At 39.9% G+C, this 27923-nt stretch overlaps 1 protein-coding gene across 1 annotated transcript; it reads right to left on the bottom strand.

The window, feature by feature from the left end:
* Window positions 1-9485: 9485 nt before the first annotated feature.
* mettl4 (methyltransferase 4, N6-adenosine) lies at window positions 9486-27879 on the bottom strand. The gene is made up of 8 exons (XM_080865804.1): window positions 27485-27879; window positions 24221-24286; window positions 22623-22983; window positions 22268-22337; window positions 21294-21468; window positions 21082-21188; window positions 19075-19166; window positions 9486-11972 (listed from the first exon to the last, which is right to left on the bottom strand). The coding sequence occupies exons 1-8, from the start codon at window positions 27713-27715 to the stop codon at window positions 11755-11757; spliced, it is 1320 nt and encodes a 439-aa protein (XP_080721930.1). The 5' UTR covers window positions 27716-27879; the 3' UTR covers window positions 9486-11754.
* Window positions 27880-27923: the final 44 nt, after the last annotated feature.

Below are 27923 nucleotides of genomic sequence, written 5' to 3'. Positions count from 1 at the left end.
CATTCCCCACGTTTCTTCCTCGAGTTACACCAACAACAATATCCCAAACTGTTAACACAAGACAGAATGGATGCATGTTTTCATGTTGTTTACACTAAACTCTGACTCTAAGAGACAAATGGTACAGCAGAAATTAAACTTATTAGAGAAGCCGATATTTTTCTGATCTTCTGTTGTTCAATTAAGTTAGTTAACTGTGATTTATCATATTTTCTTGGAAAGCCAAGTTCAGTTTCACTTGATACAGTCAGGTCTGATTACTGGCAGACCAGTTGAATCACTTAAATAGACCCTATCTGACCGTTCTACACAAATGTAGAAAACTTGGAGCAGTGGTGAACCAGAGCACATCGACAACTCATCCAGGTCTCAAAAGAACCCAGAACAACATTAAAGAACCGCAGGCTTCACATGTCTCAGTTAAGGTCAGAGTTCATGATTCAACAATAAGAAAGAGACTGGGCAAAAATGGAATCCGTGGGAGAGTTCAAGGAGAAAGCCACTGCTGACCAAAAAGAACTGAAAGGCTCGTCTCACATTTGCCAAAAACATCTTGATGATCCCCAAAACTCTGTGGACTGACAAGAAAAAGGTTTAACTTGTTGGAAGGTTTGAGTCTTGTTACTTTTGGCATAAAACTAGCACATCATTTCAGAAAATGGACATCATACCAACAGTAAAATATGGTGGTAGTGTGATGATGTGGGGCTGTTTTTCTGCCTCAGGACCTGAAAGACTCGCTGTGGTGAACGGAACCATGAATTCCACCGTCGACCAAAACATCCTGAAGGAGAATGTCCTTCCTTTTGGTCATGACCTCGAGCTGAAGCACACTTGGGTTCTGCAGCAGGACAATGACCTGTCCACACCAGCAAACCCACCTTTGAAATGCTTAAGAAAAACAGAATGAAAACTTTGGAGTGGCCTAGTCGATGTCCTGACCTGAATCCGATTGAGATGCTGTGGCATGACATTAAAAAGGTCATGCCACAGCTTAACCTCCAATGTGGCTAGATTACAACAATTCTGCAAAGATGACACTTGATTACAGTTGTGCTGCTAAGGGTTGCCCAATCAGTCATTAGGCTTATGGACAATCACTTTGTGAAGGTTTGGACCTTAATTTAGAAACTGCATTTGGTGTTTACTTGTGTTATCTTTATCTAATATTTTAATTTGTTTGATAATCGGAAACATTTAAGTGTGACAATGTTTGTCACACAGTTGGATAGTTTTACTTTTGTAAGGAGCACAGCTTTTTTATTATTTAGCTACGCAGCAAGACTTTGTACAGTCAGCAACAATTCAGTTCAGTCCAGTTATCTGCTGAAATGTTGCATTCATTTATCTGGTTTTCTTCCCTCTGCCTTCTACAAACACAACAAAGGTAGAAGGATCTTAATGCAAAATGTGGCAAGTTGAAGAGACGAATGGTCTGCGTCATGTTACTACCACTGCTGACCTATGCTGATTGGTATTCTGCTGGTGAAACTGATAACATGCCTCCCTTCTTCCAGCAAATACAGAAGATTCACAAACCAACCAGGCATGGAGATCTACATGCACAAATTCTGATTTATGACTCAGTATATAAAGACTGCATATACTATATTTTCAATAACCAGTTCACTTCAATCAATAAAAGGTAATAATAATAATATATAATGGTGAACCACAGTGAGTAATTCAGTTTCACTGTGCAACATTTTATGTGTGACCTATCTGAACTCTCATAAATAAACAATTAAATTTGTTTTGGCTGGACTCGGAATGAATTTCTTTGTGATTTTTGACACTTTATCAGAGTTAATTAGTGGTGTCACAAACAGACAGTATCATTTCCAACTTGCAGACTTAATTGCCATATTGACACACCAAAGTTGCTTTGAAGACAGCAACTGAATCCAAGACTTCTTCCTATCTTCAAAGGAATGATTTCAAAGGCAACAAGATTGCAACTTCACTGAACGCTGTTGCAATAACTTTGGTCGCACTACAGTCTCCAACCATTGTTGTTGCCGAATGTGACTGTTCAAGGGTGAAATTTCAAATACTGATACAGGGGTACTGTACACTGTGTGAGACACAACATGAAACATGAAACAAAACACTATCCTGATCCAGATTTAACAGGGAAATACTGCCACACTCAATTAATGGGGTACTGCACTTGTTTAAATCTATACTGTGCATCTTTAAGTTACTCCATTCCTTTCGTTAGTGTTAATTCAGCAGAGAAGTTCCACTTCGCTTTCTAACAAATCATTATTTTAGCACAAAGACTCTCTAGAACATTGAGCTTTACAATCAAACAATGTCTACTTCATCTGTTTTCACCCGCACAATGAGTCTCGACTATCGTCTGTATTAAACAGCTGCCGTTGGCATCGCAATGATTTGAACATCCTCCCACAGAGTTACAAAAGTCCATAATTTTGTTTACTCCTCTCACAGTGCAGTTCCCTGCAGCAGTTTATCCGGTCTGCTGCAACATGACCCATCGCTGACACAGAAATAACATTTCAGAAATCCCAAAAAGTAGATTCTGTTCATCTGAAATCTACTTTTTGGGATTTCCTTACCTGGATGACTGAGCATGCACCACGAAAAAATTTAAGAAAAGCTTCTGAATAAAATATCAAGATATGTAAAGCAATCCTTAGTGAAAGTTGTCTCAAATGAACCTTGCTTCCATGAGCCAGTGCGAGTCTCCTAGTGTAGTGTGTTATGAAGTTTATAAATCGAAAAGAAGGACTAAAACAGCGGGAGGGGGGTAAGAAAAGAGAGCTGTCATGAATCTTTCTGCTCAACAAAGCCAAAAGATTTGTAAATCTGGCAAAGAGTGATTTCCTGCCTGCTGCCATCCACCTGTCAGCCATTTTGACACCTAAATTGTTAATATCCCTCCTTTTTTCTCCTTCAGTGACTGTTTTGGACTCGTTCCTCATGTCCGGATATTCAAACATTCCTTTTTTTTTTTCTTCACCTTTCCATTGACTCACTGACACATGCTGCTTGCTGACAGACAGATCTTCACATGTGAGACATGAGGTATCCTGTGAATGAATATGGATGGAGTCGTCCATCCGTCCATCTGCCATTAGCCTTCACTGACACGGAGTGCTGACAGGGCTCGGAGAGCAGCTGAACAGAATCTTAAAATGAACTCGATGTGAATGAGGCTCTAATGTTTTCTCAAAAAAGAAAAACACACAAAAAAACAAAACAAGGACTAATGCAGTCAGAACAGTTGCAGGCACATTTACAGTATACACCAGGAGTGAGTACAACCCGGTGCAACGTCATGATTGAGACCTGGTATAATTCTGAGCTGACAGTGGAATATTTCTTCTGATAAACAATCAAAAACAAACACTTTTAAAAAGATATTTAAAACAGAGGTTCAGAGGAAGAAACTTAATGCAATAAAAGTAAGATCGCCTGTCAATTCCAGTAAGTGTGAATACCTACACATGGCTCAAAAATAGTCTGTGAAGTCCGTGGGCTGTCTTAATACAGGGCCCCTGGGCTGCATGTCTGTGTCGTGGCTTCTGCATTGAAAGTAATTGCCAAAGGAAATAGAAAAATGTGATTTTGAGACTTCATAAAGATGAAAAAGCATTGAGGAAGACTTGTGGCCAACTAAAAATCAGTGGAAACTGTAATCAGGAGGTATAGAACAAGCATAGTGGCACCAATCAGAGCTGCAGTGGCTATTCTCCACCTCGGAGCACTCGCACAATCGAGCTCATAAACAGACGGGGTGAGTGCTTCAAACCGACACGCGGGTTATCACTCTGCTTGCTTTTTGGTACAAAACCCAGAAAGATTAGGCCTGTGAGGTCAACATGACTGATGACCATAACCTTAACGTCGTCATGGGTCGAGGTTTTTATTGACCTAACATGTTAGGTTTTCTTTGGACTTTGTTTTCTGTTTCTTTCTTAGGTTGTTTATGGTATCTTCTGTTGCAGTTACTACTGTATTTATCATATTACTTCTTTCAGTTTGCCCTGCCTTCTGGTTTTTCCCCACGTATGAGTTTAATCTTTCTGCCTCAGACTCTGAATTTGGAGTCCTCCATTTTTACTAACCTTGACAAACGCTTTGCTATCAGAAAATGTCATATTTGTTTTGTAGCGGTGTTAATTTCATTGACTAATGACTTTAGTCATAGTTCAACTGCCTTTTTTTTATGAAAACAAGACAACAAAAACTTTTACGAATGAATAAAAATGAGATGCAAATATTCTGGAAAGATGAGATCCAATCAGAACTAATTAACGATGTCTTGAAAGGCGGGACAAGTTTCGAAGTGATCCAATCAGACGTAATCTCCTCATGCAGCAAGGTTAGACACACACATTTGTTCTCCTCCTGAGAAACGGTACACCTGGCTAAATGATGTTTTAGTCAAAAGACTAAATAATCTAACGGTCTTTCTCCAAAGCATAGAGTTAGGGTGGGGTTTCATCACAGGGTTAAACTCACAGTACACAAAAAGAAGCTCCCTTTTTTTTGTTGTTGTTTTGGTCAGATGGAGCAATTAGATGCTGTGTTACGCCGCTCCATTAGAGCAGCTGTGGGTGGGGGATGACATTTACACTTAGCACCATGAATGTCTGCTGATATACCAAAATACAGGCTGAGAAAATGACTCAGAGATTCCAGAAGCTCGGCCGAAGAGGAAAATTCCAGCATGATAATGATCCACAGCACACGGCCAAAATCTCCCAAGAGCTTCTAAAGACGGCAAAAAGAAAACTATGAGGTGGACAAAGATGTTGCCTGACTAAAATTCAGCAGAAACTTTTAGGGTATTTTAAAGTGGAACAACGGAAAGAAGTCCCTCCTCCACTGACATCAAAGCACTGTCAATGAATTGCAGTAAAACTTTTGCACTGCGGACAACTCTACAGTAAGCAACTAGCTGTCCAAAGGTTGGAGGGAAATCTGGTACATCAGTGCATTCTAATTTTGAGCTTTGCCGTGTTTACGTTTAAATAAAATTACTTTGCTATTCTTTTATTAATATCAAAAGGACACCAAACATATTTTGACAGCATGGCATTCCCAAAAATAGTTCCCTTAACCAGGCTGTAACCATCCTGGCATTTGTTTTTGCATATTTGCTGCAGACGACCTCCTAACTGCCACCTGCTGAGAAGCAAATAAAGCAATATCCAGGTTGTGTTCCTGGAATTAAAAATAACCTTATTCTGCCATGCCTGGTTACTATGATAATTCAACATGCTGACCCCACGGGCATGTCACAAACACTCACAAGACACAATTAAAAAAGGCAAAGGTTTTGCAGCAACCTGTAAGAGGAAAGGAGACTTTATACACACACATTGAATTTAAGGGGAAAATCTGTTTGGTTATTTCACCCCTTTTTGTTCCGCTTGTGTATTGTGTTAAACAGAAGTTTTGGGTGGTTGTTCAGGATAAAAGTGTGAAATCTTGGAGCAAAAGCATGTTCTTGTAAAATTACAAGCTCCACAGCGTGCCTGGATTTAGCTCTGAAACATGCTCCTCTTTCCTTCTCCTTTCTTCATATGTATATTTAATAGCAGCCGGATATATCCTGTCCCCCTGGGTGGCTTTCAAACACTTCATAAAGTACATGTTACGGTAAATCAGATTAGTCTGCATCCTCATAAATATATTTAAGAAATTCAACGAAACAGTTGTTTTGATTGCTTTCATCTCAAATTTAGAGATAAATGAATCCTTTGAGGAAATGAAATTATCATTTGAATGTGTATCAGAGAGGAAATCAAAGCTCACTACGCCGCCTGCATGAGGAACTGCATGAATAAAAAATCATTTGTGTAGTTTAATATCACCATCTCGCTGATTAGTGCCGAGAAGTCAGAGGATATCAAATAAGTGCCCACAATGAAGTAAGTAACAAAAGGAATATCTGCACAAAGAACATGAGAAAAGAGCCCATTCAGTTGAAAAATATCAAGTAGTCGTATCTCTTTGGACCACAGAGCTTTTCTTCAGAAATGTACCGAGATACTTGTGTTGCTTCCATGAATATCAAGAGTATGTGATAATAAATTTATACCTTGGGAATTGTTTCCGTGTCTCCATACTATTCTTCGTATTTCACATTCTCTCTGATGATGCTGACGAAAGTGCTGCTGCTTGTTGGCATCAAATGTTTAGAAGTATGAGCTTCATGAGTGTGTCTAGCAACGCAAGCACAGAGGACGGGGCTGTGGGACTGAGACAGACGAGGAAAGCAGCACCTCTTAGGAAATAATTATCTCTGTCATCCCCCCGCAGCCTCCTGTGGGACAGCTAGCTGTGATGACTGCCAGTTTGCTGCCCGTCTGTCTCTAAACCAAAGACTTTGTTTTTTCCCTCTGTGCGAGGAGTTGTTGACAAAGCTTCTATTTAGAGCAACATTTTTCCTCAACTCTGTCAAAGCAAGGGCTACATGGGAAACGGGTTGCGGTTGATGGTGTGGGACAGCTTGCACACTGGAGAGATTGCAGAAAATGATTTAATACAGCACTTACATTGAGTAAAGTGTATGTTGAAATCAAAAGGTTTCAGTAATAATGGAGACTAAGAGTATCTAATAGTGTTTTAGAGCTGCACAAGCGCTTTCAGGTAGATGTAGCCTTCATGATATCACCCACTGCTTTTGGGCAATCATTTAAATAAGTCAGAAGTTGGAAATTCCGAGTTCCCAGTTGGAATTTCTTTTCTAGAGCACCCTCTCATCTTGGATTTCCCTATTGGACAGTCAGAGTAGACCAACATGCCCCGAGTCAGCAATCCCAGATGGAAGAACACAGTTAGTAGTACAAATTGTTGAAGTTGTACTACTAATTGAGTTCTTATGTAAACTCTAATGTAAAGAGTAGTAAAACTGTAAAACTTGTACTACCATGCACTGAACAGGCTCTCTCCATGAATGTGTATTTTAAAGTGCTAAAACATAAGTATTTTGCTGTATTGCTGATAATACCTTACAATAGCCTGTTGGTTGTCATTTTTGTGCCCCGTCTTCTCTCCCTTTCCTCAGTCCTCATGTCTCCCATCAGCACAGCCCAGGGGTCACCACCAGTCCTCATTGAAGCTTTGCCCAAACCACAGAAACCTAAATCTATCTCTATTCCATCCATCATTCTCCTTCAAGAAACATTGTCAAGGATATGGTCCCTGCCAGTGAAAGCTTGTCTATAGGATGTGGTAAAAAATAATGGTGGTCAAGCCACAATATCCTCTTATACTGTATTTCTATGCATGTTCACAGCAAAATATAAAGAAATGAGGGGTGGCTTGAGATGTTTACACAGTGTGTAGCTGCTAGTCATTATTAATTAAACCTTAATAGCAATATCCAGGTGGATATTTAAAAAAAAAAGGACCATCCTTAGAGTTGTTATAAAGGAGAAAATGACCCACAGAGGCCAAAATTGTAATTTGCACCAGGCTGTAAATATGTTTTTTAATGGTTCAAAGTTAGGCATTTAAACATGGGGATCTATAGGGACTGTTTTGCTATTTGAAATCAGTCCCCAGTGGTTATTAAAGGAACTGTAGTTTTAGCACCTCTGCCTTGATATGTGTTTTAAGGAGTATTCTAAGGATCGGGATGCATATCGAACACTGATGCCAAATCAGATCAATAATTAGTCTGTGGAAGTCAGGAAGTCGAAAGGAATTTAACTAATGAGTCACCAGTTTATCGACAGTCTTAATATTTTTTTCCTAATTCAACCAGAGTGTAAATTATAGCAAAGAAACACAGTAAAAGATTATTTTGGACCATAACAAATCAAAACCGGTAAATGTCATTTAAAGGTAAAGTTTCATTTTAAAGGTCATCCATACTAATGCAGTATTGTCTCAATAGTGCTTTTAGTAGAAAAAGAAAAAAATCATAATTAACAGAAAACCAAACATTTTAATTCTCCTATTCTGATACAAAGGTACTCGAGCAGTAGCTGTTGTTGTTACTAGCCGAACCAATACATGATTCAATACTACTGTCATTACTATTACTACTACTACTGTATCTATAAGTACTGTTTAGTACATTATTACACAAATTCCCACAAAGCAACAATGGCGAGCAGCGAGGTCATAGTCAATTTGCTGTAAAGCTCCAGTGTGTTATCCTCAGACTTCACTTTTCAAATGGGCTACCAATACAGCAAAACATATCAGCAGACTGGGGTTGTTTTTGAGGATTTGAAACAAAAACTTTCTTTTTTTTCCCTTGGCTTTAATAGAGGAACAGGAGAAGCTGGAGGAAGAAGGGGTGACAAGGTCTTTGTTCTGGTGCTTCATCTTGAGTTTGACAGGACACGCTCATTTCACCGGCGCCTGTAAGAGAGATGATGACTGTGGTGACTTCATTCAGCAGCACATGGCAGGCTTTTAGAGACCAACTGCATCCAGGATGACAGCTTCTATTCAAAAAGCAAGTAATGAGAGAAGGTAAAGGGAGGAAACAACAGATGTCTTAGACAGTGACAGTGTGATACAGTAAAGGTACACTTCAGTCAGCTTCATTTATCATCTGTTCATCTATATTTTCTTTTGCTTTACGTCTTTGCACTTTCCTTCAGTGGTTATAAGTAAAAAGAACACCAAAGACCACTTAAACCCTTTACAAATAAAGTAAAATGTGTGTGAGTCTTGATCAGACTGAAGGATGATGCATCACACACTCTTTGTGTTTGTGACATGCCTGATTGTGAGAGCTGATGGCAGGTTTCATCTATGTTGGCTGTTTAAAATAAAGAGAAATCCTTGGAGACCTGAATTACACTATTGAGTAGCTCTTCACCTTCAACCTCACAAAACTCATTTATGTTAATGTTTCACTTTACTTTAGTTTAAGGAGTAATCCTTGTATTACATAGATATATTCATAACTTTTATAAAACCTCATTTCTCAAGAAGAGCTGATGTACAAGTGCAACACCTTGTTGAGTTAAAATATGACATTTAAATGCTTTATGCAGGTTATACAATAACCTCTTTCCCATTACCATTTAAAAAAAAACTATCTCAATAAACTTTAATGCAGATATCTAGTGGTCAGTTGTAGCTCATAAAGTTTGGATACTATCGGGAGTACCTTCAGGAGAAAGGCGAAAGTCACCCAGCCTGCAGTACAGACGGACAGATGAATGATGTGGTTCAATGTTCTACTCATTAAAATACTTTTGACCTTTAAAGGCAGCTTGTGTAGGGGAGAGCTGTGTGCCATGATTTATGAATTCTGAACACATTTTAATGACCATTAAATCCCTGTGATTTTTACTTTGCACAATAATCGGCTAACACAACAAAAAACACTTTTCAGCTTGTCTTTTCATTTTGAAACTGGGGGTTTTGGAGCGCTTGAATGTAACTGTACCTATCTCTAAAGTGCTTTGTGTTATAGGCTTGACAAAAATGTGATGTGGTAGTCAACACAAAAAGGCCCAGACATTTTTCATAGTGTGTTTTCTAAAAAAATGCATTTATTTATCACAGTTCATGGACTACATACTAAACTTTAGGGATAGAAACACAGTATCGATCCTGTTGCACTAACATCGATCTGATACCAATATCAAAGTTGGTATTGAAACGATCGATATTTGGATCGATCCGCCAACCTCTACTGTCAACAGGTCAGCAAACAGTGTTAAGAAAAAAGAAAACAGTATGTCAGCATGTTCTCAATTCAAGTTTTAAAAAATGCTTAGTTTAAGACACACAAAGGTGGTAACAGAAAATTTACATCTTTCAACAGTGGCAGGAGTTATGAGTCATATTAATATGGACCTTCTGGTTACATGTGCACCATGTTTAATGTTAAACAGCTTTACTTATTTTGAGTAACACCTTAAAACAGTCCCAAAAACTGTAGTTCCTCCAATGACCACAAGAGACTGGCTCTAAAACACACAGAGTTTAAAAGATGGCTGCAGCCACGCTTTGATTTGTAAAGTCCCATCATTGAGCTTTGAGCTGTGGGATTTTCATGTTGCCATCTTAGGGATTTGAAACCAGGTATGACAAGTGAGCGGTTAATCTGACTGTGAAACTGCATGGTCATTGGTAAACAAGTTATTATCTAATGAGCAGATCTGGGATAATCTTCCTTTGTCATGCTTAAAATGACCAAAATGTGCAAAATGTTTAAGTTAATTGGTTAATATTTTTTGACTAAGACCTGAAAGGAGTGACTGAACTTATAAAGTCATGAGCAAAGAGGGAAACGGGGCTGTTTTTTACATAGATTTCTATAGGACCAGAGCAGGGTGTCGAACTCCAGACCTCGAGGGCCAGTGTCCTGCAGGATTTAGATCTCACTCTGGGTCAACAAACCTGAATCAAATGATTAGTTCATTACCAGGCTTCTGGAGAACTTCGAGACATGTTAAGGAGGTCATTTAGCCATTTAAATCAGCTGTGTTGGAGCAAGGATGCATCTAACCTGTAGGACACTGGCCCTCGAGGCCTGGCGTTCCCCCAGGGTGGATGTGAAAACAATGCAGGGTCAAAGCATTTCGATGCTGACATCACTTTTCAGATCTGAAAGCTAATTCTATGTTTTCTATCTGTTCATGCACCAAAAGTAAGTCAGTTCCCATATAATCCCACGTTGTACAAAACCTTAAATGCCCAACTTTACAAGGTAAATAGGCACTTTAACAACGTAATATAAAAACTGGCTTTGGTCACTATAGTTAATGGCTACCATACTTGGCAATACTCAACATGTACCTGCACCATCGATTCATCCCATCTTCAAAATCAGCACTTCACCCTCTTATTCAAATATGCAAATATCCGAACATGCTCACTTCTATTACTCACTTCAATCTATTAAAATGTTAAGATCCACAAAACAGGACTTCACAAATAAATGGATGATGCCACTGTGACATACAGTGTAAGGAATACACTAATGTGCCCGTGTGTGTTATAGACTCAAAGGTAGAGAACTTGACAAGGTGATGTATACGTAATCCTGCAGAAGACACGGTCTGGCTTCATTAGCTGTGATGTGCACGCTGCTGCAGTGGCCATAACTCATCCTGTTCTGTCTCAAAGACAGCGGCGTTCATCCAAATGCAGACACCAACAAACTCATTAGAGAGTCAACAGGAAAAGGCAGGTTAGCTGGTTAGAAGTGTGACATGGGACGAGTTCATCTTTCATTGAAAAATGAGGAAGGATTCAGCGACAAATGATCCAATGATAGAACCGGTTGCCGTTGACAGGGCAAAAGGCAGAGTGAAGGAGACATCAGTGGCTTGTTCGTGTGAAAAACTTTAAAGGATAAGCAACCCAGCATGCATTCACTATGAAAGTGTTTCTTCTTTGAAATTCAGCTCAAAACAGCATAAAATAAGTAAAAATAGAAATACTTTGATCATCCTTAAGACGCACAATGTGCCAAACATTACTAAAAAGGCAAATAAAAAAAACAAAAGTGTTGTTTATCTGATTGCAGCATGGGAAGCTGGGTTCAAAACAGCTGCACTGAAAAGCACTTTCATCTCTCCAGCTGCCTCATCAGACTTGTGTTTCGCTACCTTAAAAATGCACACAGACCAAAAAAATGAAATCAAAGGTCCCACATGCATGACGAGCACAGATCAAAAGAAACTGGTAGAGAAACATTTTGGCGCTGAATCACCGTTAAATACAAACTAAATTACTGATCTAACAGGTGTCAGAGGTCAGTCACAGGCTCACAGTGGAGGGACACCGGTCAGGAGGTCAGGTTTTCCCAGGTGAATCGAACCCTTGTGCTTGTTTTTCTTTGGCTGTGCAGTCATCCTCAGCTTCTGCTTTTTCATCTACAGGTGTCAAATTGAAATAGCTAACGTGCTGGAATTTGAGCACTTCATTGCCCCAGCTGGTCCATCCTGGTTGAAGACTTCTTGCAAACAGCTCCAAGCACTTGGCGTCAGCTCCAATGTATGGCTTCAGTACCTCTGTGAAGGGAAAGCAATGAGGGAGAGTTATTATTGCATATTATAAGGCTTTCGGTGTCTGCCCTGTTATTTACAGTCCTCACTGTGCAAACTGGAAAATACTCCTTTCATATTTCACCTGGAGATCTAACAAACCTGAAGTTTCACACCTATGATGTGAAACCTAAACTAAACAATCTCGCCTACCAGCCTACATATCTCTGCTATAGTATGTACAGCATCACAATTACATGTGGCCAAAATTACAAAAGACAACACACAACTTTAATGTCAGCTGAAATACGTCAAAACACACCCACATGGCAACTTCTACCACTTCCAAACAATAGGGTAGTGTTGTATTTGCTGAGAGGCTACAGCCTCCCGAACAGAGCTTTCTCAAAGGTGAACTCTGACCTACGAATGCGTAAAGCCAGTCTGAGATTGTAGTAGGAAATGCATGTTTGAAAGCATCCATTGTATGGGACTGAGGAGAAGTGAGGGGAAAGTGGAGATGTGGCGATACCGCTTTATCCCTCAACATGAAATACTGTGCCTAAGTGTTGAGCCATCCCTCATTTCTTTAGATTTTTCTAGGAAAACGGGAAAAAAGTATATAAAGTAAAACAGTGTACAGTTTGAACCAGTTTAAAAGTCTTGAACACAGCATGACCTCTGTCAGATAAACTTTCTTGTAATTTGTAGCTAGTCTTCAAGAATAATTCTCCAGGTTTCTTTGAAGGACATTCAAATCTCTTCTTTGGATCTTGGCTGCCTTTTGTTCCATTCAAAATCCAACATTACTTGTCTTTGTTCATAGTTCCATCAATTTTGACAAGATCAGCAACACCACTGTTTGAAACGCAGCTCTCTCCTGATCTCCTCCTTACAATGACTTAATCCAAATATTTCAAATGCGGATTCATCGCTGAAACCTGTTGCCACTGAATTTCATCCCAGCTTTTGCGTAATTATCTTTACAGGTTTTCTTATATACCTCTCTTACAACAAGCCAGTATGTCAGCACACACATGCCTGTAGCAAGACACTTAGTACTTAAAATTAAAGCTTCAGTGGCTCTTGAGTTCCCTATATTTAAAATATATTACCTTCAATTTACTATAAAAGGATGTGACAAGCTGTAAACCTTGTGTCTTTGCCTCTCTACATGGTGGCTGTGGTGAAGTGGATTTGAACCTAGCTCCTCCAGTCAAATGTCCTAACACAAGCTACAGAACCCACATGACTTCCTATGGATCCATCAGTGTGCAGATGTGAGCCATTGACAAAAGAGCTCAAATTTTAAAACTTCTACATTCTACATGAGTTCAATGATATATGAATTAGCCAGTATAACCCATTGTTATCAGTGCTATTGATTATGTTAGCTGTTAATGTCTATTATAATCAGGAAATGTTGGATTATGTAAAACGACTTTAGTGGTTGTGTGAGAAGAACATGTAAATCTCATACTGACTAAACTCATTGATTTTAAAATGGTTGCTTTAAAGATGGAAACCAAGTCTGTGGCCACCACCTTTAAAAAATAGCAAGAAAAAGTCAGTCAATTCACATTAATTCACTTCACCTATCACCATGACCCTGCTAACTGCATTTCTTTGGACTGTGGAGGAAACTGGAGTAAGTACCCAGACAGAAATCATGGAAACACAGGGGAAACATGCCAACGCCATGCAGAAAGGCCCCACCCAGATGTTAGACTCAAACCTCCTTGCTGTGAGGCAACAGTGCTAATTACTGCCCAGCATCATAGATCATAGAAGTTGATGGTTTTGCACCTCAACCTTCACACCGTCAACTATGGTTACGAACTCTGAGTAGGGACCAAAAGAATGAAACAATCGGTACAAGTGGCAGAAATTAGCTTTCTCTGAAGAGTGGCTGGCCTCTCGCTTAAGAGATAGGGTGAGGAGTTCAGTCATTTGGGAGGAGCTCACAGAAGAGCTGCTACTCCTTCACATCAAAAGGAGCCAAATGAGATGATAAGGGCATCTGATTAGACACTTCCTAGGTGAGGTGTTTTCAGCATATTCTACTGGTAGAAGGCTCCGGGGTAGACCCAGGACCCGCTGAAGAATTATGTCTCTGGACTGGTTTGAGAAAGCCTCGGTGGCCACTCGGTGGATAAGCTGGAGGAGGTGGCCAGTAAGAGGGAGGTTTGGGTGTCTCCACTTAGAATGCTGCTGTTTCCATGACGCAACTCAAGATAAACAGTGATGGATGGATGGAGGACAATTTTTTCTAGCCACGTGAATATTTCCATCCATTTTCACTCTGGTGTGCTTTGTAATATATAAATAAAGTTATGAAAATATGTACATAATCATTTTAATATTGACATTTCTTTTATACCCCAAACTGTTTTTTACCTCAACTAAATGAAACAGTGAGTAAAAGTAAGTCCAAACAATGCATCTCAAACAGCTGACTTATACCACCACCACTCTTTCTTATGAAGACTCTCGGTGCTGTTTTAAAGGGTAAATAGTTTAACCACTGAACAATGAGGCGTTCTTCTCAGTGAGCCCACTGGCTGGTATTAGACAGAACCTACTAGAGACATCTATAGGGCCTATAAGAGATGTTCAGCTGGGTAACAACTTCTAAATTGAGTGCATTTAATAGGATATTTCAAAAGAAGTTCATTTTTTCTAATGTTTTGCACTTAATTTACACGTATATGTCACTGTTACATTAATGTAAACTAGTGCTTTTCTGTGTGATTGAAAAATCAAAACTTTGCCTGTTTCCCTGTAATAGGCAGAGGACAGAGCTGGCAGTTTCCCAGCTCCTTCACGCCATAGCACTGATTTTTCTGTGTGGAGACTGCCAGTGACCTTGGCTCTATAAGGAATGATATTCCAGGAGAGGCACACCTGACAGATACGTATCACTTCCTCTGCCCCTTTGTTACTCTGTCTGCTCTTGTGCATTCTCAAACCACCCTGACACTTGCCTCAGCCAACACTCACGGAGTTAATGAGCTCAAAAGCCAGATCCCCAAACCGATCCTGCCGAATGTGCTGTCCCGCATTTTTTTCTTCCTATGCACGTCAGAGAGAGAGACAGTCACGGTGAGGAAAGGCCAAACATGCAGCTCTGCAAGTAATTCAGCTCCTATCGGTGACTCAGCTTTCAAAGTTGAATACAGAATAAAAGGTCTAATTATCCTACCTTTAAAATGGGACAGTGTATCAAACTTCTGCCAAGAATAACCCGAGGCAAAGGAAGGTGTTATTTCACTTCTCTCCTGACACTTTCGCTGTTAGATATTCTTCCTTGCAGACTTCCCAAATCCTCATCAGGATTAACCAAGCAAAACCAAACTGATTCTTCTTCATTAGCTCCCTTACATTGTAACAACTAATGTCCTTGGTCTCCATTATGATTCCTCAATATGCTGTTCAGCCACACTGTGTTTATATTCTACTTATTTATGAATAAAATATCATCAACATAATCATGGAATTGACTACTATTAAGATATTAATTTCAGATATTAATTTGTGGCATCCCACTGGGTTTGGCTTTGGAACCATGTTGCTTTTTATTCATATATTGATACATAATTGCAAGAAAATACATAATAACATAAAAAAAAGTTACTAACAGATATTTTTTCCATTTGTTTTTACTACACCCAATTAAATAACTAGTGTCTTGACACAAAGTGCTATAAGTTAGACTATTTTTATGTCCGTTACCAACAAGAAGCTGTTCCCTATTGTTACATTGTTTCTAAAGAAGATAAGAATTGAATCCAAACCCTTCATTTCAAGCATGTTTTTAACAAGTTTCATTTATGTGTCATCTGTGTTGCAGACGATGTAGCCAAGCATACACTGACCAGACACCTTGCTACTACAATGGAGCCCTTTTTACTTCAGCGCTGGCTGAATTCTTTGTGGCACAGATTCAACAAGAAGCTTTTGATTTTGGTCCATATTGACATGACAACATCACACAGCAGCTGCACAATTTGTTGACCTGATGTGAATCTCCTGTTCCACCTCATCCCAAAGTTGCTCTGTTGGATTGATATCTGAGAATGTGGAGGCCTTTTACTTACAGTGAACTCAGTGTCGTGTTCAATTTGAGATGATTTGAGCTTTGTGATATGGCACAATATCCTGCTGGAAGCAGCAATCAGGGGATGGGTAATCTCTAGTCATAAAGGGACGGACACGGTCAGCAAAAACACAGCAGTAGGCAGCAGTAGGCCCCTTAATACCAATGCACAGTTGCTATTAAGGGGCCTAAAATGTGCCAGGAAAATATTCCCCATACATTTACAGCACCACCATGACCTGTAATGTTCATACAAGGCAGGATGGATCCATGCCATCGTATTGTTTAAGCCAAATTCTGACCCTACCGTGTGAATGTTGCAGCAAAAGTCATAACTCATCAAACCAAGCAACGTTTTTCCAATCTTCTATTTTCTGATTTTGATGAGCCCGTGTGAACTGTAGCCTCAGTTTCCTGTTCTTAGATGACAGCAGTGACACTCCTCTGACCTCTGGTATCAACAAGGCATTTTCACCCAGAGAGCTGCCACTCATTGGATATGTTCTGTTTTTCGTACCATTCTCTTTAAAACCTAGAGATGGTTGTGTGGAAAAATCCCAGTAAATCAGCAGTTTCTGAAATACTCAGACCAACATCAATCCCACGATCAAAGTCACTTTAAATGATTTTTCTTCTCTATTCTGCTGCTCAGTTTGAACTTCAGCAGGTCGTCTTGACCATGTCTACATGCATAAAATACATTGAGTTGTTACTATATGACCTGTTGATTTGATATTTGCATTAACACGTAGTTAGCTGAAAATGGCACATGCGCAGTAAGGTGATTCCACTAGTAATATTAGAGCCCAAAATTTAGTATGATCCATAAAGAGTAATACGTTAAACGCAGTAGCTTTCGTATCTGTCACTCCCTGGTTGTGACAGTTGGTGACAAGCAGGTGAAGAGTCGTTTATTTCCCCTTAAGTAAAAAGCAAAAGAAGAGCAAATATTTGACTCCAAATTAAAGACCAGCGCTCCCCTGTATCTCCTGGTTGTAATCTCCTGATATTTAAGGTGCGTTTGCAAACATGTTTGCTTTACCAGCTGTATGAAGTTGCCATCTGCCATAACCAAATGAAAAAAAGCACATTTTATTAACATGTAAGCTCATCCATGTAAATATTCTGTACTGAAAAACAGAGACAGCAGCATGTTTACGTGATGTACTTCAGGTTCACAGCCTCGCAGAGCTAAAAAACTATGCAAAATGTCACACAGATTGCTCTCAGTGAGCCACACCCCAATTTAAAGCAATTTGATAACACAACTGGTAGTGTGCCTTTTCTTGAATATTAGGCACAGCTACTAAGGTGCCAATTAAAATCCCAAATTGGGAAGGGATTCTCATAAGTTTTGAAATTGCAGGGGGGCCTAATTAATAAAAAACACATGTCTTGTCTTTCAGAGAAGCTCGAACCATTTTTTTTCTGCAGTGTGACCATCTGGCAAAGACGTTTTGTACCCATAGCGGAGTAATGGTGTCCCTTATCTCTCCATAGCAACCAAGTATGTCAGTGATATGAGCCCCATCTGAGTCGGGGAACAGAAGTGGGTCAGACTTTCTCAACACGCTATCAAGGCTGCTCACATGCTGACATGCTACATGAAAGAAAAAGTACAGCAGAATTACCGGGGTGACATTTTGAACTGAAAAAAAAGAGGAAGCTCAGGTTGGTTAATACCAAAGGTGTTGAGATTTCTAGCAGTTGCATAATCTATTGTAGGTGTGAAGAAAAGGAAAAACTCATCCCTTAAGCCTCTAGGTGTTAACTTATCATCTCAAATGGCTAAATGAAAAGAAATTATCTGCTTTGGTTGGCATCTCCGCAAGAGTTGGCAAAACCTTTCCCAAGATTTCACTACACATTGCACCATCACATCTGAGACACACCCACATCCAACGGCGCTTTCACACCTCGTGTAGAATAACAGAGCGTGCATAGCAGCTAGAGTTGTAACACAGCGTAGATGCTGCTCATTCTGGTCATTTAGTAGTACTACTTTGTATGCAATGCAGTAGAAAAAAATGCAACACATTTTCTATATGCGGTCAACATTTTTTAAAGTATAACTAGATCTATGATTGGTGTTTTTCCAAGTTCATATATTCCAAGTTATAAAAATCCTCCACAGCAGCAAATAACAAACAAACCAATTCTGATTAAACCTGCTGAGAGGCTTTGCCACAAACACAGAATCACACATGTAGACAGAACACAAATTGTATCCTAATCTGCTTAATCTCTATGGCATCACAGATTCGCAAAAGCAATCATTATGATTTAAATCTTTATTTTCACAATACTGAACTAGTGCCATGAGACAGAGGCGTTTCTGTGCTGCTGAGAGGGCGCCAGCAAACACTGGCCGTGTTTTGCTCTCCATACTGCACAATAATAAATCGCGTTCCCCTGAGAGGGAGTGAGATGACGTCAAGCCTCTCTTTTTCATAGTCTCTGCATATTCATTGTCAAGGTCTTACATTGATTCTAAGAAGCAGAGTGGATGCTGGAATCAAGGTTTAACCCAATCAGTGCAAACAGGACAAAACTGAAATGTGAGCAGTAGAAGTGCCCGCTCTGACGAGCCAGTCCTGTCAGAGGTTGATGATTTAATGAATTTAAGTGTAGTTATGAGCTGAAGCAGTATTTTCTCCTCCAATCTGCAGACATTTTGAAAAGACCAAAGTTTTTTCGCAGTGGATAACAAATTCATTCATAAAATTGTGTGGCTGTAAAAGTAAAGTGATGAATCTGTAGTTAATTCTCTTCCTTTACAAAAAAAACACATTGTGGGTGTTTTAAATTCAAGAGCTGCAATTACTGCTATTAACATCAGGATGTTCTATTTCATACATGAACTGAAGAATATACTGAAGAATATACTGACGAAGCGACGTACACACACACACACACACTTGTGATAGCAGAATTCAGAGCTTATCACTCAAGTTGTGTATCAAGGTAACGATCATTGATGTGACACTATTGCCCTCTGGTGGCAAAGACACTACACTGTACTTGAATATTCACCTGACAGCGAAGGCTTCTGAGAGTGCAGAGCTGATGGGACACTGACAATCAAACGCTGATCCTCCACAGGCACCTCTGATGTCTCTGAGGGGCTGAAAGAGGGTACACAAGTCTGTCAGCATAAATATGATTTGGAAAGCTGAAGAAATAAAGGAGGCCATCTATGCGAACAACCGTCACTGAACAGAGGTGGTGGCTTACGACACCAGCTATCATCTCCTCCCAGGCATTTCAACCCCCACTCACACCTTGCCTCAGGTGACCTAGATAGTTCACCTGATCGTGGTGTGGGACAATGTCTTACAGAGGTTTCACACCTTTTAAATTCCAGAGCTGCTGTTGCCTTGAATAATATCAAGATGTTACATTTGATACATGCAAACCTGAAGAAGTGATATACTTAGACATTGCTTTAACACCTGTGATAGCTTACCATATAACTTCAGGGATAAATCCTCCTGCTATCAGCCACCTACAGTGCAGCATGATGGTGGAGAGGAACAATGTCTTACAGAGGTTTCACACCTTAGTCTCGATGGCGGTAATGACCACGCCTTTTTTCACACTTTGGTTCATGCGACACCTTTAGTGTGTCTGCGACCCTCAGAACCACGTCCAAGGGGACAAACTCCACTAAGGGTCAAATACCTTGGACTCTCCATCAGTTTGGAGCTGAAAAAAACTCTTGGATGAGAAGCAAAATGTGTTCAAGGGTCTAAAAAAGTAATTCTGCTCTCCTTCAAACACTCAACACTACCATGACCTGGATGACTGAGAAACTATGATTTATATATCCAGTCCTGCAAAAGTCTTGAGTCAGTCCTCATTTCTCCATATTATGGTCTGATGAAATGAAGAAGAAGTTGCCTGAGGAGCTATTCCTGAGGACTAGAACTGACAAGAAAGCTCATCTAAGAGCTTATCTTTTCAAGCTCGTTAGAATTGTACAAACTCCGGCTCACTCCTTGGCGGCCGCTTATCGGGGCCTGGAGCCTGGGGCTCGCTCGGGCCACTTCGGAGGTGGGGTGCCCCCGGCCTCTCGGCCTGGGGCTCGGTCACTCAGGCACGGCTGGCTGCCGGCGGAGCTCACGGGCGCGTCACTGCAACTCCCCCTGGCTTCTGCTCCGCGGCTGCTGAGTGAGCCCTCATCTGGGACTCTCCTCAGCTCTTTCTGGGACAGTGGCGCGGCTGCCCCTCTGTTGGTCTTCCTTGGTCTCTGGGGGCCTCTGGATGTCTGGAGTTTTGATCTCCTCCATACCTGCTTCATGCCCTGGAGGACGGGGCTGTGGCCCCCCCACACCCTCTAGCAGATTATTACATGAAGGAACCTTTTAAAAAACAAAAAACAAGCGCGTCCATGCTCACAGGTGTACACACGGGTGATCACACCCACAAACTACACCCTTTTTGGCTCCTACCTCAAAGCACACTGTGTTCTGTTGATCTTATGTGCTGCACAATAATGTTTAATATTTAGTATTTACTGTCATATTCCCATATATCATTGTGATGTTGTTTATTCTATTACTCTTGTTCTCTTCTGCTTGTTTTCTTTTTTCTTTCTCAGCAGGTGATCCAGGTGATTGATATATGCATTTTTTTTTCTCTGCCCGTTCTGTTGGTTTTTGTTTTTTGCCCTTCTCCCCCGTCCCTCTTCTCAGCTGTTTCTCTTTCCCTCTTTCTTTCTCCCCTTCTTTCCCCCAGTCAAGTCTGTCCCGTATTCAGTAAGTGAAAATAAAATAAACAATAAAAGGTGAATCAAATGGACCATTACGGCAAGGCTGGGATGGTCAGTTTGGTAAAGTAAATCCGTTGGGCATCTTTCTTTGCCTTTAGACAACAATTCTGATGGCAAAAGAGCCAAACGGGACAGGCAAAAAAAAAAAAAAAAAAAAAGAATTGTACAAACTCAGTTTTTGCCTCATACACTCTATTTTGCTTTATGTTTTCACACATTTTTGCACGGTACAATATGGAATTTAAAGATGAAACTCAAACATTTCACACCTCTCTGAGATATCAGCAGAGCAACGATATCGGCCCAGGACAAAGACTTCATATGGTTTCTTGTGTGGTGAGTCTAGCGGAAACACAAATTGCCCAAATGTGGTGACCTGAGGAGAAATAGCATCGTCTTAAAAACACTTGGATTGACATTAGCAGGTAATGCTTCCAGTTCTTAAACAATTAATCGGTTGAAAGTTCTGTATTATCTGTACCTTGACCCAGAACCATTCAGCCACAACTTCTACGCCCCAATGTGGATACAGCTCATCACGGACAAAACGCAGGTGGCTTGGCCGGTTTGTCACCCAGGTCACCACTAAACAGTTTGGAGATGCCAGCAGGGGAATAGGGAGCCGCTTTAGCTGGGATGAGGGCAACGAGCCGTATCTTCAGTGAGAAAATTGATATAGTCAGTGTAAATTTCTCAACTGTGGGATAATAAAGGTTTATTCTATTCTATTCTAAATACAATGCCCATTACTTTTCTTTATTTTCTAGCCATTTTCGCTTCTTCAACCAGTTTTTGTCTGGTGCCACCATCAGGCTGAAATCTGAAGATTCAGAGTGATTAACCTTTACAAGTTTAATGAGTTATGTGAACTTTTCAGGTCATGTTTTTTGCAAATTTAGTGAGAAAGCTTCACATTTGCTGTATGCACAAACAGTTTTGGTTCACAGATGATACATTTTTCTGACTCTAGTGATTGAATGACTTCTTCTTTATAATCACTGTGAGTAATTTTGATAGAAATGTATAAAAAGGATTAGCTGGATTGTCAGGACATTTGTTATGCATTAGGCATCTCATGTTGCCGTGATTATTAATTCTTATAATGCTGATATTTCCTTACGTTATGGCTTTAGGCAGCTTTTTTCTTAGAGGACACTGAATGCTTTGAGCTCTTGAGGCCTCAAAATCCTTTACATAAAACAGACTGGGATGAAAATATCTCTTTGATTAATATCCATGGTAACACCATAATATTTTACAGTACGGGGACATGTGCAAACATAACTATAAACCACTGGACTTTATCAGTTTCTTTTCTTAGAAGCTCTCTTATTTGTTCTTCTTATTCACCCTGCTTTATATGCTCTTGTAACATGTAAATTTCATACCCAGAAATCTATAAAGTTTTATCCTCTTTTGCTTCAGTCCTCCAAAAGTACTTGAATACTGAATTACCTGCGACTTCTTTTCACAGACTTGTTTTCCCATGGTGGATCCATAACGATTAGGTCGAACCTTGTTCCGTCTGTGTGAGAAACAAGCAAAGAATGTCAGGCTGTGAAACAACAAACAAGATCTCTCTTGAGACGATGAGAAATTACACTGAGCCATACCACAGTTATTTACAACACTTAAGTTCAGGGAAGAGTCCCCGTGTTTTTGCCTCACACAAAGATAAACTTTGGCCTTTCAAATAATGGTATCACAAGCACACAGAATTGTAAGGCTTTAAAAAAAACTTTTTAATAACCTTTGTTTCAGTTAACATTTCTTTCTAGTTCACATGCACTGCTCCCAGTGTTTTACTCACAGTGGACTAATGGTTGTATCCTCGTGAAATCAGACAGCAGGAAAGCCGTGTGGGGGGGTATTACATACTCCTCTCCCATCACCGTAACCACGGTAGCCCAGTCCGCCTTGTTCTCTGTCACCTGAGAGAACAAGTCGACGTGAGACGTACAGCCATCCTCGCCAACAAGTAACTGAGCGCCCCGTTCCTGCTCCTCATCCTCCACCAGAGGGAGATCTTTAGCCATTTCACAAAGAGCAGCGAGGTTGCACTCCTGTGAAGGAAGAGGCTCTTTGTCCACGTTTGTCTGTCCATTCAGATAGCCGAACGGTTGTGCAGAATCCACCAAGTACTTGGTTCCCTCCAGAATAACAGACTTTATCTGCGTCATGGCACATAACAGAGATTATTTAGTCTGAATACTAAACCAGCTTCTTACCTCTAATATTTTAAACTTGGATGAATGCACAATAACTTGAAACAAAGCTCCACTGATTGAAAGTGTTGGAGATAAAAGTCAATGCAGCAGTTGTAGAGATGTTGTCTTTTAATTATTTTATAATGCCTCAAAAATGGACATCTTACAAAAGTGCATACTTCTTAATCTTTCAATTTAGTTGTTCTCAGTCCCATCACCATAGATGGATCAAATGAAGCACCTTTAGTCTGCCTTTAAAAACATTTGTAAAAGGAGGGGTCGTCCTAAAGAGCTCCCTGAATTTGGGCGTGCTGATGTAATTGGATGTAACTGTTGCAATAGGTCAGCTTGTGAAATGTCTTTCCTCCTAGATATTCCACAATCGATTATAAGTGGAAGCAAAGTGGAAGCTTTTAGCAATCACAGCAACTCAGCCACAGAGTGGAAGACCACATAAAGTTACATAGTGAGGTTGCGTAGTGCTGAGGATCATAGTGCATAAAAGTTGCCAACACTCTGCGGACTGAATAACTGCTAGTTCCAAACCTCCTCTGGCATTAACATCAGCACGAAATATGTGGACAAAGAGCTTCAACACTTTGTCCATGTAGTGCTCTTCAGCCCATATCTGTGCACTGGCGTATTGAAATTCTCTAACAATATGACTTTTAACTAAAATGACTTATTTTAAAATGAAAACTATAATACAAGTATAAATAACGTTTACTTTATCACAAAGTGACATTGTGATGTCATGTTTTGAGTTATAAATCATAACACATTACAATAAAAAGGTCTGTTTCATTGTTATGTTTGTTATGGATGGTGTATTATTGTGTAGATAAAAAACAAATAACACTAAGCCATATATAAATCAGATATTTAAAAGAAGCATTAATGAATAAATTAACAACAATCATACTGCTAATAATCGACTTATATGAATAAAAGTGTGATCTATTACATTGGCTCAAACAGGACGATTCTGTGGATAACTGTATCAGTCAGTTTGACACGTAAGTTTACACTTTGACCACTTTTTCCATAGACTTCTTGTGACTCTGATTATCCCCAATCATTTTTTCTCTTTGTGATGCTTTAACTTCAGTGGGGCAATACAGTCCCTGCAAGAACAAATCTATTGACAGATGACAGATTATATCTTATTTGTAGTTCAGGCTCAGAATAAGTATCAGCCTACCTTCTCGTGAAAGACCAGTGAATCAATTTCCCCTTGGTTGAGTTCATGGTGTTTTCGTTTCCTTTTCTGTAAGTCAAATTGATGAAGTGATAAAGAGTAAGTACAACAAAGAGCAAAATGATCATGGTATTGTTCTTTACAGCTCCAACCAAGCAAGCAGTAGCACCACTGTAATCCACTGTGTCAAACTCTAAAGTAAATTCTACTGATCTGGCATTAAACTGAGCTGACAGAGTTAAGTTTTACATGTCTGTCATTTTAATATTTAAACAAATATCAGTGGTGCTGAAATAAGCAGAATAACTTTGTGCAAGTCTGTTTGCAGATTTTATGTGAGTTAAAATATATCCAATCAGTCTGGATTCTTCATTATTGTAAGTCACCATAAAAGTAGCAGGTATAAAATGCTACTTTTTAAATGTATTTTTCTGCTTCAGTGTCAGGATCCTTGGTTTACTTGCTTGCTCACTGTTGCATGTTACTGGACTGCTTGATAAGAACAACGTGAAAATGCATTAATGTATTAGCAACTCCTGAGCTTTAAGTTCACTATGGTTAAGAGAGTTCCTTATTAACTTTTACAACACATCAGTATTTTATGTCCCACATAACAGAAAACACGATCACGACAATAGAAACCAACCTTTTGGCACAACCAGGTAGGTTTGTTGGGTGTGAACAGGAATGTCCTCAGAGCCTGACATAATGACCACTGACAAAACTGATGTCAGTACTAGTACATGACATAAAACTAGTACTTATGTCATGTGACACATGCCACACTCAACCTCCTTCTTAAAGTGAAGAGTGAAAAAGCTTTCAATAGGAGCTGGCTGTTGAATGGAGGATATATAATATAAGATAGAATGAAATAAGAAATGATCAAGAAACCTTATATGTCTCTCACAAAGATGCCAGATGCCACTGAATGTGGGCTGAGTGGGAAATCTACCCTGTTAAAGAGGAAACTGTGGAAGAGAACCAGTGAGATGTTATCTGCAGAGCTATCCTGCAAAAAAAATAGTAATCCCTGCAGCAGATGATCCTGCCAGGTGAATGTCAACATGCTACAGGTGCTGTAGGCGAACTGTTTGACAGCTGAGTATCTTTTTGGTCTTAAAAGTGCTTATTGTCAAGTGCCTTTTGGTATTGCAGGTATGGCTTGTGCTTATGTGTTGAATTACATTGCATCGGGCTTCTTGGAGCCCCTGGTAGAGGTGACTGTCATGCTGTTACAGACTATTTGTACAACCTGTATAACCATAGTAAGAGCTTTGTTTGCATTGCCAGTGGCAATTCAGATATGAGTCAGTAATTCTATTCATAACTTTTATGGACAGAATTTCCATCAGTTTGGTGACCTCAGGAACACCTTTCTACTTTCTTTAGATTTGTTTCCTCCTTCTTCAACACGCAATGATGTTCGTGTAGGCTGAAAAGTCCTCTCTGCAGGCTCTCAATAGGCAAGTAGCTATACAAACAGACACAACTGAGGTAGCATCAAGTGAGCATTAAATGAAAAAAGGGGGAATTCAATTTCTGGGTTAGGGAGGAATTGCTGCCCCAAGTGAAGGAGTTTAAGTATCTTGGGGAGCAGAAGATAGACAAGACATCACGAACTACAGGAGACCATACCTGCAACTGAGACAAAGACCTGGATGACAAGCTTTGTACTGCAGATTTGAGGGATACATTCATACCCCGCACCCTAAAATACCCCCATCACGACTCTACTATGCCCACCTGAAGATGTGAGCCAGGTCTTCAAGAGACAGAAAACCTGGAAAGCACCAGACACAGAAAGTTTGCATGTGGTTGTTCTAGTTTTGGAGATTCTGTAGCTTGCATCAGGCCCTCCTGTGGGCGCACCTCCTTTAGGATCTGATGAAGATTGTAGTGAAAATGTCTTGATGCATTCTCAATCATCCAGGTAAGTAAATCTCCAAAAGTTGATTCTGTTCATCTGGATGTAGCATTTTCAGTGGGAGAAACGTTTCGTCACTCATCCAAGTGACTTCTTCAGTCTCAGCTGACTGCAGGTTTCCCCAATCGTATAAACAGTACATTTGCATAATGACTGAAACCAGCCCACCGAAGGAACAATGGCCTGGAAGGTGAGTTCCTTAATCTTAATTATGAAAATTCTGATGACCATTGATCAACAACCACTGATCAGTCAGCTGAGACTGAAGAAGTCACCTGGATGAGTGATGAAACATTTCTCCCACTGAAAACGCTACGTTCAGATGAACAGAATCAACTTTTGGAAATTGGAGTGAAAATAAGAGCCAGCTGATCACCACAGGTTTAAGGGGGACATAGGGGATTATGTCTCCCCTGCTAATATGCTAATATCACATTACTGTGTTTCATTAGCCTATCAAACCACATTAGAATACATTGTTATATTTTATCTCCATGTGGTCTGTCTTGAGGCTATGTGACAGAGTGCAATTGGACTCCATAAGTATTAAACCAGGCGTGTCCCAATAGATGGCAAAAACAAGACATATCTGAATGTGTCTGAAAAGGTGGTCTTAAAAGCCGTTAGAAAAGCAAAACAAGTAGTGGGCCCTGAAAATGGCAAAAACAAGAATATGTGTCCTGTCTATATGTGTGTGTGCGTTAATTGACTTCTTCAAAACTTCTAAATCGTACAATGGGGCCCATTCATTCCCTTTTCTATGTGCTGTGGTGGAAGTGCAGATATAGTAGTCAGAAGATGACATAATGCAGTCGGGGTTACTCCAGGCGCATGGGTAACTAAACTTTCACATCCATCACTCTTGGTTGTTGTTGGTTTTGGCACAAAGTGGGACTCTTACTACCGCAAAAACCAGAAGTCCCTGACAATTATAACAAGTAAATATTATTTATTACTTATTTAGTAATATATATAACAGTAAAGTGTAAAGTAAAGTAAAGTGTAAAGTGTCACTAACCTTTTAGTAAAACAACAACCACAACAACAATAAATAAATAAATAACATTAAAATTTAAATATTTATGCTTTCCCTCATGCCTTATGCACTATATCAACAGATATTTCATGTTTCATTAAAAGGTGTATACTCCTCGTCGTTATAAAGGCAATTCTATCTTTTTACGTCATAAAAATGTGCAAAACTGCCTTCTAGGAATATATATGAACGATTTATTCCCCCAAACGCATACATATTCTAGAAATTTTGATTTGATTCATGTGGGAATATGAAAAAAACTTGCACTTTCATGCATCACTTGAGAAAATGCAGCAGCATTTACCTTTGAGGGTTTGCATGTTTTTTTCAGGACCTCCGTGTTCCCTGCATCCACATCTGCTCTGTTATTCTCGTTATAGTAGCTCTTAAAAACCTGGAAGCACTGCCTTTTGAAACTACACTTCAGAGCTGACTTCTGATTCTCTCTCCATCGTATGCACGGCGAATATCCCCGATCGATAAGCGAGCATGAATCCAAAACCCAGCCGAGGCTTCCGTGGAGCACCACGGACATAATTAAAGGGGGTGTTGTTTGAAACCAGACGGGATTTAAGCTCGTGCTTGAGAGCAACCGGACACGTAAGCGCAAACGAGCCTATTTCTTTGAAAATAAAACCGAAACTTGCGCGGCAAAACTCAGTCGTTAACCAACGTAGATCATCGCGGAAGTGGATGACGCAAGTTTTCTGTCCCATATGACGATCCGTAGAAACACCAGCGCT

This window comes from Rhamphochromis sp. 'chilingali' (genome assembly GCF_963969265.1).
Source record: "Rhamphochromis sp. 'chilingali' genome assembly, chromosome: 18".
NCBI lineage: Eukaryota > Metazoa > Chordata > Actinopteri > Cichliformes > Cichlidae > Rhamphochromis > Rhamphochromis sp. 'chilingali'.
This window is presented reverse-complemented; position numbering and strand designations above follow the sequence as displayed.

Bases quoted from the DNA above. Each gene is read 5' to 3' on its own strand.
- mettl4 (XM_080865804.1), bottom strand. From the start codon at position 27,715: ATGTCCGTGGTGCTCCACGGAAGCCTCGGCTGGGTTTTGGATTCATGC. The intron at 24,287-27,484 runs GTAAATGCTGCT...TTTGACTTACAG, and splicing joins AAACATGCAAACCCTCAAAG to AAAAGGAAACGAAAACACCA. The intron at 21,469-22,267 runs GTAATTCAGTAT...TTCTCACTGAAG, and splicing joins TCTGTGAAAAGAAGTCGCAG to ATACGGCTCGTTGCCCTCAT.